Raw genomic sequence first — 18340 nt, 5'->3', positions numbered from 1 at the left:
AGGTGAGTGTCATGAGGCGCAGGTACGTGAGACGATGGTGACCGGTGTGGGGGATAATCAACAGCTTGACGACCTAGAGGCCATCGAGGGAGTATACGTCACATTCCATTCTCAATATGTTATTCCAGCAGACAATTTAGGCAACAGACAACGTATTACATCGAAATCGCCTCGCTATTTATGTTGAATAAATTAGCCTTTCAATTTGAATTAAGCAAGTCGTTAAAATGTTCAGTTTATATCTTAAACAAACACTGGCGGTAGTATCTGTCCAGACAAAACATGTCAATACTTGAATTACACTCAGAAACCCATTTCTTTGTCAATATCATTTGTCACTGCTATTGAAATGACAAAGGAATCCTGCAAATAACCCAATTACAATGGTTTGTAGTCTTAACATCTGGCTCTTAATAACGACACAATTCCCAGAAAATAGTCTTAATTAATGGTCCAAGCTTTCTCCGCAGAGATTCTCACATGCGCAAAAGGAATAGATTTGCAGTCAATGAGTTAAATCAACATTCATTGACTAGGAAACAGATCTTGCACTTTTTAATAAAAGCAGATTGTTTTCTCGTGCAACATATTTCAATTACTTTACTACATCACATTAATCCCTCAATAATAATTAGTTTGATGGATAGCCTAGGCTTTGTACGACGTTATAAGTTACGTCGAGATTCCATCTTAATTCGCTCTAACTTTTTGGAAAAAGGTTTATTCAATAAATATAGCAACTCCTCTCATACTAGGAAGAAAAAAATGAATTTTCAGGCCTTAAGGGGAGTTTTATTTCAGATGTAATCAAATGTAACACTCCAATCAGTTTCTGAGACTATTGCCCAGACTTTGTAGACAGTTTAATAATGCTTAAACCTCATCTTTATCAAATGATCCATTAAAGGGACCAACTCAAAACCTATGTACATCTACGTATGGGTTGTTTAAGTTGCGTCTCATTATATTCCCAGTATTACTTTATCAATCTCCAGTAATAGATTGTACACACATACAATTCATCATATTTCCATATCTTCACAAAATCCATATAAAATGTAAGAATTTCTTAGGTACTCACATCAACCATTCCATTTGCGTTTTCAAGGAGTCTCCACAGCTACGAAGCAGCTCTCCAAACATACTCCCAACTTTTGTTTCCCAGACAATGACCGGCCCGTCATAGGATCCTCAACGGTTCTCTAACCTCTCAGAAACCACGGCAAAGTCTAGCCTTCAAGAAACTATAGATTTGCTGCTAATGTCCCTCTCTCAATGCCACCCTGAGATATTCTATGATGGGCAGTGATGGAGGGAACAAAAAAATAACATAATATCAACTCTTATTAACAAAATGTCAATCATCTTATAATGCAAATGTATTTATCTTATTTACACACTCACACAACTCTCATATCACATTCACACAATGCTATTCCCAAACACGCCTAATCAATTAGTTTTTAACCTGCAGGAATATTTTCTAATTTCTATCTCACGGTTAGTTCCTAGGATAATGCAACTCATACATTTACATCTTTCAGTACTTCTAAAATGGGGTACAGGTTTAAAACATTTACAGGTGCACCTTACTATCTTATACTATATCATAAATGGTCTTACCTAGTTCACACAGATTCTAGTTTTCATTAAAGTTCACACAGATTCTGGATGTTTTAACATTACATTTGGTGGTTAATTTATTTACTAGCAAATGGGGAGAGACAAACTTATCACACAAGTCAGAGTTATACTTAAACTAAATCTGTATTCACTTATTAATAAGGGAGCAAGTCAATACAACACACATATATAAAGTGAATCGATTGAGTTCTCTACAATAATGATGGCTGGTCGACGAATCAACCTCAGATGATTCATTGAGAGCCCCGGGACAAAGTTACAAAGGTTTTTTACAGCCAAGATACACCCCCTTCAGTCTACATGACAAACAACAGATGTATGGAAAGGGTCACAAGGTTAAGATTTGTAAAAAAGATACTTATAATTCACAGCAGACAGTATCTGCTGTAAAAACTGTTCTCATTGTGTAGGAACCAGGGTCTGGCCCCGAGCCATCTCTCCTTGGTACCTTATAGAACAGAAACATTAACTCATGCTCTGGAATGCGGTATCACCCAAAGACATTGTGAATCTCCTGTCAGTGTTAAATCTCCCAGAGGCCCACTTTCAGTTCACACAGACACAGTAGAGTTATGACAACCTTCTATTCTGTTGCATAAAACAACCATTTCGTGCAATTATAGTATTATAACATAATCTTACAATTTTGCTCTCACACAGGTCATATGTAGCTGGTCATATGTACTGTAGCTGGTCATATGTAGCTGTTCATATGTAGAAGGTCATATGTAGCTGGTCATATGTAGCTTGTCATATGTAGCTGGTCATATTTACTGCATATGTAGCTTGTCTTATGTAGCTGGTCATATGTACTGTAGCTGGTCATAGGCAGCTGGTCATATGTAGCAGGTCATATGTAGCAGGTCATATGTAGGTGTTCATAGGTAGCTGGTCATATGTAGCTGGTCATATGTAGGTCTGCAAATGCAGCTGGTCATATGTAGGTGTGCCTATGTACCTGGTCATATGTAGATGTTCATAAGTAGCTGGTCATATGTAGCGTTCATATGTAGCTGGTCATATGTCATATGTAGCTGTTCATAGAGTGGCTTGCGAAAGTATTCACCCCCTTGGAATTTTTCCTATTTTAATGCCTTACAACCTGGAATTAAAATATATTTTGGGGGGATTTGTATCATTTGATTTACACAACATGCCTACCACTTTAAAGAAGCAAAATATTTTCTATTGTGAAACAAACAAGAAATAAGAAAGAAAAACAGACAACCTGAGCATGCATAACTATTCACCATCCCAAAGTGAATACTTTGTAGAGCCACCTCTTGCAGCAATTACAGCTGCAAGTCTCTTGGGGTATGTTTCTGTAAGCTTGGTACATCTAGCCTCTGGGATTTTTACCCATTCTTCAAGGCAAAGCTTCTCCAGCTCCTTCAAGTTGGATGGGTTCCACTGGGGTACAGCAATCTTTAAGTCATACCACAGATTCTCAATTGGATTAAGGTCTGGGCTTTAACTAGGCCATTCCAAGACATTTAAATGTTTCCCCTTTAAACACGTCAGTGTTGCTTTAGCAGTATGCTTAGAGTCATTGTCATGCTGGAAGGTTGAACCTCTGTCCCAGTCTCAAATCTCTGGAATTCTGAAACAGGTTTCCCTCAAGAATTTCTCTGTATTTAGTGCCATCCATCATTCCTTCAATTCTGACCAGTTTCCCAGTCCCTGCCGATGAAAAACATCCCCACAGCATGCTGCCACCACCATGCTTCACTGTGGGGATGGTGTTCTCGGGGTGATGATAGGTGTTGGGTTTGCGCCAGACATAGCGTTTCCTTGATGGCCAAAAGCTAAATTTTAGTCTCATCTGACCAGAGGTCCTTCTTCCATATGTTTGGGGAGTCTCCCACATGCCTTTTGTCAAACACAAAACGTGTTTGCTTCTTGTTTTCTTTAAACAACGGCTTTTTTCTAGCCACTCTTCCGTAAAGCTCAGCTCTGTGGAGTGTACGGCTTAAAGTGGTCCTATGGACAGATAATCCTTCAGGGTTATCTTTGGTCTCTTTGTTGCCTCTCTGATTAATGCCCTCCTTGCCTGGTCCGTGAGTTTTGGTGGGCGGCCCTCTCTTGGCAGACTTGTTGTGGTGCCATGTTCATCTATTTTTTAATAATGGATTAAATGGTGCTCCGTGGGATGTCCAAAGTTCTGGATATTTTTTATAACCCGACCCTGGTCTGTACTTCTCCACAACTTTGTCCCTGACCTGTTTGGAGAGCTCCTTGGTCTTCATAGTGCCGCTTGCTTGATGGTGCCCCTTGCTTAGTGGTGTTGCAGACTCTGGGGCCTTTCAGAACAGGTGTATATATACTGAGATGATGTGACAGATCATGTGACAATTAGATTGCACACAAGTGGACTTTATTTAACTAATATGTGACTTCTAAAGGTAATCGGTTGCACCAGATCGTATTAAGGGGCTTCACAGCAAAGGGGGTGAATGCATAAGCACTTTACAGTTTAATACACATATTTTTTTTAAACAAGTTATTTTTTAAGTTTCCCTTCACCAATTTGGACTATATTGTGTGTGTCCATTACATGAAATCCAAATAAAAATCAATTTAAAATACTGGTTGTAAATGCAAGAAAATAGGAAAAACGCCAAGGGGGGTGAATACTTTTGCAAGGCACTGTATGTAGCTGGTCATATGGAGCAGGTCATATGTAGCTGTTAGCTGTGTGTCCTTATACTGTCTTCATAACACACAGACTATGTTATATAAACGTGTGTTCACCGCAAATAAACAACGCTGTCTTTGTTTTCCTCAGTGTTATGGAGAAGCATAATGATCCCAATTTGAGGTTCAATACGCTTGCCCAGCAGGAGATGGGTCTGGTCCATCCTGTCCCTGTGCCAAGAACCCAGACCAGGGGACAGTGGTCCAGCAAGCTGGAGTTCCTCCTGGCTGTGGCCGGGCAGATCGTAGGCTTGGGGAATATATGGAGGTTCCCATATCTGTGCTACAAAAATGGAGGAGGTGAGTCTCACATCACATCTTTACATGGTCATACAATTAAACACACATTAAATGTATGGCAAGGTGAGCCTTTGTCTTTTACATTATCAATGCATTTAAGTTCATTGTGGTGGAAACAGTACAGAGTTGTTCTTTTCATATCTTAGATTAATATTGAAATCACACAATTACAAGATGGTAATGGAATAATTATTAAGAGATGTGTAATCATGGCCTGATATAAACATATCAGTGGTTGCTATAATATTATAGGGATATTTACACACTAGGGCTAGCTGTTATCTGGCGGCACAATCATAAAAACAAAAGTGCATGCCTGGGTGCACAAAAGGAACCAAAACCTTCTAGGTGCTTCCAGAATCTCTATACTGATATGCACATCACTACTGTACAACATTTTGTTATGCTCTGATAGAAATATGCTATGGAGAACAAACATGCCTCTCTGACATGTAGAATTAGGAATCAAGTCGACTCTATTCATGGCCTTTCTATCTGCAATGTTCAATGATGTTAGGCTACTGAACGTGTCCCAGAAACCACACGATAATATCCCTAACACTTACATGCCAAATGTACACACAACACTTCAGGTGGTAGCTAAGTCCGCCAGCCACACAAACAAATATTTGCGTTCCTGTGGTTAAACTCAAATATAATAATTGATAAAAAAACTCTATTTTTCGATATTTTTTTTTTATTATCATCTTTTGTAAATGATATCATAAATAGGACTGGTGGAGTTATGTCACACATGCAGCTAACACAGACATATGGAAATGTCTGCTCTACCCAAAATTACAATCAAGTAATTGCAGCACTACGACAAAAATGGAAGAGGCAAGTGGAAGGGGAAAAAAGTAAGGAACTTGTCTGTCGGCCCTGCATTAAAGACCAAAATTGGTTAAAGACAATTGTGATAAATAAAAATTTATACCAGTTTCATTTAAGGACCAAAAAATTGACAGCTCTGCCATAGAAATTGCAAAGTAGTTGGGAAGAGATTTTCGATGTACCAATTCCATGGCACATGGTTTATGAAATGACACGCAAAATGACACCGGATTCAAAACTTCACATTTTTCAATTTAAATTATTATTCAAATTTTTGCAACGAATAAAATGTTATATATATATATATATACGTATATGGGGGATGCAATCTTCCCAGCTCTGCAGGTTTTGCTGCGAGGACCCAGTCATTAGATCATTTATTTTGGTACTGTCCATATGTAGCTCATTTCTGGTCACAGGTCCAAGAATGGCAGAAGAATTGCAACATTTACCTAGATCTAACACTGCAGATAACAATACTCGGTGATTTGAAAAGTCATAGTCAATCGATCAATAATTTTAGAAAAAATTGTATCTTTAATTTACAATCTGTAGAAACTATGAGAATAGAAAGGTTCAGTACTTTGTGAAGCATCACAGCACAGTTGAAAAATGTATGGCAAATAGAAATCCAATATGGATGATGTTAATAGATAGATGGGAGGGGTTGAATGGAGCTGAATGGTGGGACAAATAACAACAAGATAACAAATGTAAAACATTCGGGGTCTGTAAAATGTATATAGGCTCAGAACTGTTGTGAAATAGCACAGTTACAAATATATGGCAAATAGAGACACCAGCAATAGAGGAAGTTCAGGACTAAAAACAAACAAAATATATCTATTGTAAAATAGATTATTTCTGTAAAATGTATTAGCTGGAAGTAGAAGTCTAAGTGTTATTGTTTATTAGTTTACTCAATTGGGGGAGGGGTGGTAGGGTTTGTCAGGGTAGGTTCCTTGTTCCTTGTCAATCATTGGCTTATTGGTGAAATAAGCAATCAGACAATATCTTCTTTAAGTAAATCAATCAAACCAAACCTTTATTAATGCAATTGCAGACAGAAGTTGACAACGGAAACATAGCACGTGTGTTTCAGAGTAAGTTCTGCAAAAGAAAAAGGTCAAAGTTGCTTTAATATGCTTGCAGTCAACCCCTAGTGATGTAACTGCCTACGTCAACACCTTCTACTCATGAGACCAAGCCCATGCATGTACAGTTATACAAACTTGCAGGATAAACAATCGTCCAGTGTTTTCTAAGGGCTCAGCAGTAATTTTCCATTCCCGTGTGGCTTATAGTGGTATGTCTGACTTGTCTCTTATCTCTTTTACTCCCCTGCAGGTTTCTGTGTCTATGAATCTCTTTTAGCCTTGAGGCGCTTTCTCACAGACACCCTGTTTTGACTGCAATAACTCACACATCTCTCAGACTGTTTCTTATAAGAGGCAGAGACTAGAAAAGAACTGTGGAACAGTATTAAACCTTATAATGCATATATTGCTAATCTGTGGTCCAGGACCCTATAAATGTAGTGGGGGAGGGTCTTATAGCCCTTCCCCCTCTATTAATACAACATAAGCATAATCAATTATTATAATACATCATTCATGTGGTGCAACCCCTATCATGACCCCAAGGTGAACCTCATCAGGTTTGCGGGGAATAATAAAGGAAAAGATATTCTAAATGATATGTATATTTATATATGTATGTGTATTTGTGTGTATGTATATGTATATGTATGCATGTTTATGTATATATATATATATATATATATATGTATGTATATAAATATATTTACCCAAAAAAATATATGGGGGATTGGAAATGATGCAGACAATTACTTTGATGGAAGCGACAATCTATCTGCGATATTAAAGCCGATCCACCCCCCCACCCCCCAAAAAATATATATGAATAAAAAATACTTGGGGTTGAGGTGGTTGAGATGGCTAAGGGGGAAAAAAATGTGTCTTGTGAAAAAATAATCACGTGAAGTGAAACATTAAGTTATGGTCTTGGGCCATATGTTTAATTGTGGTTTAACTTGTGTTGTTCATAAGGGGTGTTCTTCATCCCTTATGTGCTCTTTCTGTTCACCTGTGGAATTCCACTCTTTCTTCTGGAGACCTCATTGGGCCAGTACACCACGCAGGGCAGCATCACCTGCTGGAGGAAGATCTGCCCCCTGTTTGAAGGTAAATATCAGGGCTCATTTTTAGAAGCGTCATTGAGTAAGACTGCTGATCTAGAATCAGGTCCCCTCTGTCCATATAAGCTTAGTCATTATGATCTAAACGGCTAATATCACCCTAGATCAGCCATCCTAGGGATGGCAGGTAGCCTAGTGGTAAGAGCGTTGGAGAAAACGTTGAAGAAAACGATATGACAACAATAACGTCTAATGTAACTGGCCACTCTAACAGTACAACTGGCCCCAGCTTGGCCCCCCCAGTTGAAATGGTCTAGAACCGCCACTGCCTAGGCCATCAATGTAATTAAGATTTTTTTCTTAACTTCTATAAGCTAGGTGGGAGCATCCCACCCCTGGTACACCCTATCAACAGCAAGTGAAATATCAAGGGCGCCAAATTTGAAAACAATTAAATGTCAGAATTCAAATTTCTCAAACATACAACTATCTTACACCCTTTGAAAGATAAACATCTCCTTAATCTAACCACGTTGTCCGATTTCAAAAAGGCTTTACGGCGAAAGCATAAAGTTAGATTATGTTAGGACAGTACATTGAAAATAGCTGTGTGTAATGTTTTGTCAATGCAAAGACAGGCGTCACCAAAAGCAGAAAACCAGCTAAAATTATGCACTAACTTTTGACAATCTTCATCAGATGACACTCCTAGGACATTATGTTAGACAATACATGCATTTTTTGTTCTATCAAGTTCATATTTATTTCCAAAAACAGCATTTTACAATGGCGTTGATGTTGAGAAAATATTTTCCCTCCAATACCGCCAGTCAATCAGCACAACAAATTAAATAATTACTATTCGAAACCATTGGTAAAATATTATATTGTCATTCAAAGAACTATAGATTAACATCTCGTGAACGCAACCGCATTGCCAGATTTAAAAATAACTTTACTGGGAAATCACACTTTGCAATAATCTGAGTACTGCGCTCATAAAAATAGGCTTGGTGATACAGACTAGGCGCCATGTTGGAGAGATCTAAAATCAAAAATACTATGTAAATATTCCCTTACCTTTAATTATCTTCATCAGAAGGCACTTCCAGAAATCCCAGGTCCATAACAAATGTAGTTTTGTTCGAAAAAGCTCATAATTTATGTCCAAAAAGCTCCGTGTTGTTAGCACATGAACTACGCCCGCCGGACTTGTCTTCATGAAAGAGGGGAAAAAAAATATTTACGTTCGTTCAAACATGTCAAACGTTGTATAGCATAAATCATTAGGGCCTTTTTCAACCAGAACATGAATAATATTCAAGGCGGACGATTGCATTCTCTTTTAAAACGTATTGGAACGAGAGTACCCAACATGAACTTGCGCGCCAGAGTCTTATCGGCCACCACCGTTCCAAGGCTCTTGTTCGGTCAGTTCTCACAGTAGAAGACTCAAACCACTTTGTAAAGACTGGTGACATCTAGTGGAAGCCATAGGAAGTGCTCAACGATTAATAAGCCCCTGTGTGTTTCAATGGCATAGGCTTAAAGGTAATTCAACACATCAGGTATCCACTTCCTGTCAGAATTTGTCTCAGGGTTTTGACTGCCATATGAGTTCTGTTATACTTACAGACACCATTCAAACAGTTTTAGAAAATTCAGAGTGTTTTCTAACCAAACCTGAACAATAATATGCATATCCTAGCTTCTGAGTTGGTGTAGGAAGCAGTTAAAAATGGGCACATATTCTTTTCAAAATTCTCAATACTGCCCCCTAGCCCCAAGAGGTTTTAACTGACTTGCCTAGTTAAATAAAAAAAATCCTACTGGTATGCTATATGAATGTTTTATGAATGTGGCCACGGGGGTCTTGTTGCATCCATATTAGGAATTCAATTGTCAGTGTTTGTCTGACAATTGATAGCATTTACTTCCTAATGTGAATGCCACATTGGGGAAATAGATGTGAAAGCCTGATAGCTAGAAGGAAAAAAGGCTATAGCCTTCAGAAAAGTAAAGATTTGATAGTACTATAATCTGTGCCAAAAGAAAAGATAACATTCAGATGGACTGTAGACCAAACTTCGTCTGTTTTTTTGTACTCAGGAAAACTCCTAGCTGCAATATCAAAACCTGAGAAAGTAGCACTGTAATCCAAAGCAATGTCAATTTGATTTAAAATGGTATTCGGCACATAAACTCAAGGTTTATGTCTGGAGTCTTTGTCAAGAATGTGCTGGTTGAGGGTGAAATATACGGCCAGACAATTAGCCATAATAGGTACAATATATGCACAGTACATGCAGGCTTTTCCTTCGGTAAATGATAATGCGCTATTGTACTTGTAAAAGTCAATCCACCATGATTTTGATCACATTGCTTTAACAGTTTGAAACAATATAAGGATACATTTTAGATTGCTTGGGGGATGACTGGTCTGTTTCTGACCTGATTTTACTTCAAACTGAAAAAGGGATTTCATTCAGTTTATTGGATGAAGCTTGGATTAAACATCAACAATATTACTCAGGCTCACACTAATACATGAGCTATTACATGATAGAATAAGTGACAGTCCTTAACGTGAAATGACACGTGCATTCAGGACACTTGTCCTGCGTTCAAACATTCACAAATGTCTGTCTTGTTGGAATGCCACCATAACTTATTAATCGAGGCTGGTGACATTGAAAGGAGTCTCTATGTTTGTCTGTAAATTGTCTTCCTCCTCCTCCTCCTCCTCAGGACTGGGTTATTGTAGTCAGGTGGTGGTTCTATATTCCGGCATCTATTACATCATCATTCTAGCCTGGGCCTTCTTCTACCTCTTCTCCTCATTCAGCTCTGAGCTCCCCTGGGCCAGTTGTAGAAACAGCTGGAACACAGGTATGTACTTCAGTGTAGCCTGAGTGCCAGTCTGCTTGTGCTGTCATACCAACTGCATGTCACTCATTGTCATAACAAACCTGTTTGGATTGACAAGGACAGCAATGGAATTGGCATTGCAAAGAGCACAAACAGATCTGGGACCAGGTTAACTTCAGTGTGTAGACATGTTGACGTTGACATACCTTTGTCATGCCCAAATGATAGATAGTATCTTAAATTTATGGACACCACTTCAAACTGAGATATTCTGTTTTTGACAAGTGAGGTTTTTTTTGTAAATGTCTCCTTATCCAGGAAAGATTCAGAGAGTTCTGAGACATGCTTGTTATTGTATAATTTTCTCCTAACCAGCAACCTGCATGGAGTTTAACCATAGAGTAGTGGGACATCTAAATTGGACAGTAGCAGGAAACGCAACATCACCAGTGAGAGAGTTCTGGGAGTGAGTACACAAAATCATTCCAATTTATCAACTCCTTATTAAGTCCTTACAGATGAAAAGCATGGCTATTTGCCTTAGGAGGCACTGAGAGAATGGTGAAAAGCAAGTGGTGGGATTGTAACTGAAAATATGATTTTCAGGAGAAGAGTTTTGAATCTCACAGACAGTCCAAGCAATCTAGGCAGTGTTCGCTGGGAGCTGGCTCTGTGTCTTCTACTGTCATGGATTCTCTGTTACTTCTGTGTCTGGAAAGGAGTGAAGTCTACTGGGAAGGTAAGGTGGGATCTCTGCCATTCAACTTGATGACACCATGAACACTGTAGAATTGTTAGGATGAGCCATAGACTGAGTGAATGTAATGCTGCTCTGGTCCCCCTCCCCTCAGGTGGTCTACTTCACTGCCACCTTCCCCTATCTGATGCTGGTGGTGTTGCTGGTCCGTGGACTCACACTGCCGGGGGCAATAGATGGTATCAAGTTCTACCTCTACCCAGACCCAGCCCGCCTCACTGACCCACAGGTAGGAACACACTTCACTGTATAATTTGTGTTCAGGTGTAACAAAAACTATCAGTACATACTGTAGTGATTCGTGGGGGATACATGGTAATGTTTCTGCTGGTGTTTGAACACTGGTCAACATTACCGAGGGCAGCAACCATTACCACTGGTCCAAGAAACGTAACTCCCTTGGTGCAACAGTTTGTAGTTTTAAGAGCATCAGATATGTTACAATATCAATACCTGATAAAATAATAACTCTGAATTTCAAAGCAAATGCATTTCCTGTTGACTTATTATAGCTACAGTGGCAAGAAAAAGCATGTGAACCCTTTGGAAATACCTGGATTTCTGCATAAATTGGTCATGAAATTTGATCTGATCTTCATCTAGGTCACAACAATAGACAACCACAGTCTGCTTACACTAATAACACACAAACAACTATACATTTCCATGTCTTTATTGAACAAACTGTGTAATTATTCACAGTGCAGGGTGGGGAAAATATGTGAACGCTTGGATTTAATAACTGGTTTTTCCTCATTTGGCAGCAATAACCTTAACCGAACGTTTTCTGTAGCTGCGGATCAGACCTGTACAACAGTCAGGAGGAATTTTTGACAGTTCCTCTTTACAAAACTGTTTCAGTTCAGCAATATTCTTGGGATTTCTGGTGTGAACTGCTCTCTTGAGGTCATGCCACAGCATCTCAATCGGGTTGCGGTCAGGACTCTGACTGGGCTACTCCAGAAGGCGCATTTTCTTCTGTTGAAGCCATTTTGTTGTTGATTTACTTCTTCGTTTTGGGTCATTATCCTGTTGCATCACCCAAATTCTGTTGAGCTTCAATTGGCAGACAGATAACCTTACATTTTCCTGCAAAATGTCTTTATAAACTTGGGAATTCATTTTTCCGTCGATGATAGCAAGCTGTCCAGGCCCTGAGGCAGTAAAGCAGCCCCAAACCATGATGCTCCCTCCACCATACTTTACAGTTGGGATGATGTTTTGATGTTGGTGTGCTGTGCCTTTTTGTCTCCACACGTAGTGTTTTGTGTTCCTTCCAAACAACTCAACTGTAGTTTCATCTCTCCACAGAATATTTTGCCAGTAGTGCTGCCAGAAGAGATTGCTGTAAGTCTTTAGCTGACACTCCAGGATTCTTCCTAAGCTCATTGAGCAATCTGCGCTGTGCTCTTGCAGTCATGTTTGCAGAATGGCCACTCCTAGGGAGAGTAGCAACAGTAATGAACTTTCTCCATTTGCAGACAATATGTCTTACCGTGGACTTATGAACATCAAGGCTTTCAGAGATACTTCTGTAACCCTTTCCAGCTTTATGCAAGTCAGCAATTCTTAATCTTAGGTCTTCTGAGATCTCTTTTGATTGAGGCATGGTTTGAGGCAATTGAAAAAAAGAAGTATTATTTACCTCAAATCTGAAATCCACAACAGAAGCTTGCCAGAAGTTAGCCAGTTCACTAGCTAACGTTAGAATTCAGCTAACCACGGTTGGCGGTCATCAGCTATCCCTTATCTCAAAAAGCTATCGCCAGTTTTGTACAACGCGACTCAGACCAGAGCATACCGGACCTATTTTCTTTCCATATCCCCAGATTTCTACCACAAGCTCTGGGCATTTACACCTGGATCTTGCAGCTAGCTAGCTGCTATCCGAGTGACTATTGGCTAACGTTGGTCCCGGAGCTAACATCAATTAATCCGGAGCTAGCCAGCTGAAGAGTTCCATCAGCCACTCCTGGGCTACAATCACCTATCCGGACCCGTTTTACTGCCGATGCGGAGCCCCATGGCCCGGCTAGCTGTCAGAATTGCCGTGATCGCAACCAACCTCACTACTCACTGGACCCTTTTGATCACTTGGCTAAGCATGCCTCTCCTTAATGTCAATATGCCTTGTCCTTTGCTGTTCTGGTTAGTGTTTTTTGGCTTATTTCACTGTAGAGCTTCTAGCCCAACTCATTATACCTTATCCAACCTCTCAGTTCCACCACCCACACATGCAATGACATCACCTGGTTTCAATGATTTTTCTACAGACAATATCTCTCTCATCATCACTCAATGCCTAGGTTTACCTCCACTGTACTCACATCCTACCATACCCTTGTCTGTACATTATACCTTGAAGCTATTTTATCGCCCTCAGAAACCTGCTCCTTTTACTCTCTGTTCCGGACGTCCTAGACGACCAATTCTCATAGCTTTTAGCCGTACCCTTATCCTACTCCTCCTCTGTTCCTCTGGCGATGTAGAGGTGAATCCAGGCCCTGCAGTGCCTAGCTCCACTCCTATTCCCCAGGCGCTCTCTTTAGATGACTTCTGTAACCGTAATAGCCTTGGTTTCATGCATGTTAAAACCTCTTACATCTAGATGTTCCGCTAGCGGAACACCTGCTCCAATATCCAATGATGGGCGTGGCGCGAAATACAAAGTCCTCGAAAATCCGAAAACTTCAATTTTTCAAACATATGACAATTTTACACCATTTTAAAGACAAGACTCTCCTTTATCTAACCACACTGTCCGATTTCAAAAAGGCTTTACAGCGAAAGCAAAACATTACATTATGTCAGCAGAGTACCCAGCCAGAAATAATCAGACACCCATTTTTCAAGCTAGCATATAATGTCACAAAAAACAAAACCACAGCTAAATGCTGCACTAACCTTTGATGATCTTCATCAGATGACACTCCTAGGACATTATGTTATACAATACATGCATGTTTTGTTCAATCAAGTTCATATTTATATCAAAAAACAGCTTTTCACATTAGCATGTAACTTTCAGAACTAGCATACCCACCGCAAACTTCCGGTGAATTTACTAAATTACACACGATAAATGTTCACAAAAAACATAACAATTATTTTAAGAATTATAGATACAGAACTCCTTTATGCAATCGCTATGTCCGATTTTAAAATAGCTTTTCGGTGAAAGCACATTTTGCAATATTCTGAGTAGATAGCTCGCCATCATGGGCTAGCTATTTTGACACCCACCAAGTTTAGCCCTCACCAAACTCAGATTTACTATAAGAAAAATTGGATTACCTTTGCTGTTCTTCGTCAGAATGCACTCCCGGGACTTCTACTTCAATAACAAATGTTGGTTTGGTTCCAAATAATCCATAGTTATATCCAAATAGCGGCGTTTTGTTGTGCGTTCAAGACACTATCCGAAGGGTGACGAAGGGTGATGCGCCCGACGCGTTTCGTGACAAAAAAATGCAAAATATTCCATTACCGTACTTCGAAGCATGTCAAACGCTGTTTAAAATCAATTTTTATGCAAGTTTTCTCGTAAAAAAACGATAATATTCTGACCGGGAGTCGTTCTTTTTGTTCAAAGACTGAAAATAAAAACATGGTGTCGGCTCGTGCACGCGCCTCCAGTCTCATTGTTCTCTGATCGACCACTATCCAAATGCGCTACTGTTTTTCAGCCATGGCCTGCAAAGGCATCATTCAACGTTTTGCCGCCTTCTGAGAGCCTATGGGAGCCGTAGGAAGTGTCACATTACAGCAGAGATCCTCAGTTTTCAATAAAGAGAGTGTAGAAGGCCAAGAAATGGTCAGAGAGGGCACTTCCTGTAAGGAATCTTCTCAGGTTTCGGCCTGCCAAATGAGTTCTGTTATACTCACAGACACCATTCAAACAGTTTTAGAAACTTTTGAGTGTTTTCTATCCAAAGCTAATAATTGTATGCATATTCTAGTTTCTGGGCAGGAGTAATAATCAGATTAAATCGGGTACGTTTTTTATCCGGCCGTGAAAATACTGCCCCCTATCCATAACAGGTTAACTACCCTCCAGACGAGCTTCAGTGCCATACAACTCTCCTTCCGTGGCCTCCAACTGCTCTTAAATACAAGTAAAACTAAGTGCATGCTCTTCAACCGATCGCTGCTTGCACCTGCCCGCCCATCCAGGATCACTACTCTGAATGGTTCTGACTTAGAATATGTGGACAACTACAAATACCTAGGTGTCTGGTTAGACTGTAAACTCTCCTTCCAGACTCACATCAAACATCTCCAATCCAAAGTTAAATCTAGAATTGGCTTCTTATTTCGCAAACAAAGCATCTTTCACTCATGCTGCCAAACATACCCTCGTAAAACTGACCATCCTACCGATCCTCGACTTCGGCAATGTCATTTACAAAATAGCCTCCAATACCCTACTCAATAAATTGGATGCAGTCTATCACAGTGCCATCCGTATTGTCACCAAAGCTCCATATACTACCCACCACTGCGACCTGTACGCTCTCGTTGGCTGGCCCTTGCTTCATACTCATTTCCAAACCCACTGGCTCCAGGTCATCTACAAGACCCTGCTAGGTAAAGTTCCCCCTTATCTCAGCTCGCTGGTCACCATAGCAGCACCCACCTGTAGCACGCGCTCCAGCAGGTATATCTCTCTGGTCACCCCCAAAGCCAATTCCTCCTTCGGCCGCCTCTTCTTCCAGTTCTTTGCTGCCAATGATTGGAACGAACTACAAAAATCTCTAAACTGGAAACACTTATCTCCCTCACTAGCTTTAAGCACCAGCTGTCAGAGCAGCTCACAGATTACTGCACCTGTTTATAGCCCTATATAGCCCTCTATAATTTAGCCCAAACATCTACCTCTTCCCCTTGTATTTATTTATTTATTTTGCTCCTTTGCACCCCATTATTTATATTTCTACTTTGCACTTTCTTCCACTGCAAATCTACCATTCCAGTGTTTTACTTGCTATATTGTATTTACTTCGCCACCATGGCCTTTTTTGCCTTTACCTCCCTTATCTCACCTCATTTGCTCACTTTGTATATAAACTTATTTTTCTACTATATTATTGACTGTATGTTTGTTTTACTCCATGTGTAACTCTGTGTCAAACTGCTTTCTTTATCTTGGCCAGGTCACAATTGTAAATGAGAACTTGTTTTCAACTTGCCTACCTGGTTAAATAAAGGTGAAAAAAATGGTTCACATCAGGCAATGCTTCTTGTGAATAGCAAACTCAAATTTTGTGAGTGTTTTTTATAGGGCAAGGCAGCTCGAACCAACATCTCCAATCTAGTCTCATTGATTGGACAGGTTAGCTGACTCCTGACTCCAATTCACCTTTGGAGAACTCAATAGCCTAGGAGTTCATATCATTTTTCCAACCTACACTGTGAATTTTTAAATGATGTTTTCAATATAGACAAGAAAAATACAATAATTTGTGTGTTATTAGTTTAAGCACACGATGGTTGTCTATTGTTGTGACTTAGATGAAGATCAGATCAAATTTTATGACCAATTTATGCAGAAATCCAGGTAATTCCAAAGGGTTCACTTACTTTTTCTTGCCACTGTACAAGGTCAAAATTGGTACCATTTGAATTAGCCTCTAACACCCTGGGATGAGACTAGTGTATAAGAATTGTGAAACTATGAAGACTATTGTGTCTCTCTCTGGTGTGTCTCACAGGTGTGGATGGATGCTGGAACACAAATCTTATTTTCCTATGCTATCTGCCTAGGCTGCCTGACTGCTCTTGGCAGCTACAACAAATATAAAAACAACTGTTACAAGTGAGTGGAGGAATTAAGATTGCAAACAGTAAATATGCCTTGCTAGATAAAATGTGCAGGCAGAACGTTTTCTCTTGCCTGCAAAAATGTCCCCTGTGCACATAATTCTTTGGAGGTTGGGTTGCAGAAATGGTAGAGTATCTGGAAAGTTTAATGATCTCCATGTTGTAGGTCATTTGGATGCCTTCGTGTTGTGACTAACAGGGAAATGAATCTCTTTTTAGGGACTGTGTGTACCTGTGCCTTTTGAACAGTGGAACTAGCTTTGTGGCCGGTTTTGCGATATTCTCTGTTCTGGGCTTCATGGCTTATGAACAAGAGACAGACATCTCAACCGTGGCCGAATCAGGTAAGTGTTGCAGCAGTGAGATATGAATTAATTAATTCATTCATTCATTAACAAATGTACAAATGCACAAACAAACAAATTAACATACCCTTGTAAGTTCTGCTTTGTTACAAGACAGGTGTCTTAGCATTTCAGGGATCTAAAAATTCCCTCTGCCCCTGAGAGTTCAGTAATTAGTTTACCTGTGTTGCTGCATACAGGTCCTGGCCTGGCATTCATCGCCTACCCTCGTGCCGTGGCCATGATGCCATTACCCCAGCTTTGGGCCGTCTTCTTCTTCATCATGATAATCCTACTGGGGTTAGACAGTGAGGTGTGTTAGTGTGGTCCTGATGGCCTACAAAATATTTTCTTAGTGAAGGATAATTACATAACCTACAATAGATGCTACAATCATCACTAAACTCAATGGATGTGAAACTGTGAATGAGTAGCTAGTATTTCAAAGAAGAGAGTTTCCACTAAACTTCCCCATCATCTCTCCTTCAGTTTGTAGCTCTGGAGTCTTTGGTGACAGCTATCTCAGACATGAATCCCTCCTTCTTCCTGGTTGGCCATCGGCGTAAAATCCTCCTCCTCATCATCAGTGTGGGTAGCTTCTTCATTGGCCTGGTCATGGTCACAGAGGTGAGAGGTCATTTGAAGTCATCATCCTATATGGATATAGGTTATAAAATATAGAATTTCAAGGCCATCGTCAATAACAAGATATATGATCAATAATCTACCTCCCAAGTGATCATATTCAACATATCCCTGTGTTTCAACATACCTCCTCGTTGGTAGATTCCACTTATTCTGTAAGCGATTGGGCTACTGGACACACCTACGATCATTGTCTGAGTGTTTTGTTCACTCTGGAGGTAGATTATAGTCATATTGTTGTGCTCAGTAAGACTGTACCTTATACTTTCTTTCTCT

The 18340-nt window shown here is 39.9% G+C and overlaps 1 protein-coding gene and 1 long non-coding RNA gene across 3 annotated transcripts in view; one reads left to right on the top strand and one right to left on the bottom strand.

Annotated features, from left to right (window-relative positions):
- Window positions 1-18340, top strand: part of LOC115208083 (sodium- and chloride-dependent GABA transporter 2-like) — an 87713-nt gene that overhangs the window by 7706 nt on the left and 61667 nt on the right. For both annotated transcript variants that reach the window (XM_029775859.1, XM_029775857.1), the window contains exons 2-11: window positions 4430-4638; window positions 7542-7676; window positions 10379-10519; window positions 10874-10964; window positions 11105-11237; window positions 11350-11484; window positions 16967-17070; window positions 17295-17419; window positions 17620-17732; window positions 17909-18046. In XM_029775859.1, the coding sequence (XP_029631719.1) occupies window positions 4430-4638; window positions 7542-7676; window positions 10379-10519; window positions 10874-10964; window positions 11105-11237; window positions 11350-11484; window positions 16967-17070; window positions 17295-17419; window positions 17620-17732; window positions 17909-18046 (1324 nt within the window). The remainder of the gene's footprint in view (window positions 1-4429; window positions 4639-7541; window positions 7677-10378; window positions 10520-10873; window positions 10965-11104; window positions 11238-11349; window positions 11485-16966; window positions 17071-17294; window positions 17420-17619; window positions 17733-17908; window positions 18047-18340) is intronic.
- Window positions 6491-18340, bottom strand: part of LOC115208086 (uncharacterized) — a 67130-nt gene continuing 55280 nt past the window's right edge. The window contains exon 3 of the long non-coding RNA XR_003881092.1: window positions 6491-6582. This is a non-coding gene — a long non-coding RNA (uncharacterized LOC115208086). The remainder of the gene's footprint in view (window positions 6583-18340) is intronic.

Source organism: Salmo trutta, chromosome 14 (assembly GCF_901001165.1).
Source record: "Salmo trutta chromosome 14, fSalTru1.1, whole genome shotgun sequence".
NCBI classification, from domain to species: Eukaryota; Metazoa; Chordata; class Actinopteri; order Salmoniformes; family Salmonidae; genus Salmo; species Salmo trutta.
This window is presented reverse-complemented; position numbering and strand designations above follow the sequence as displayed.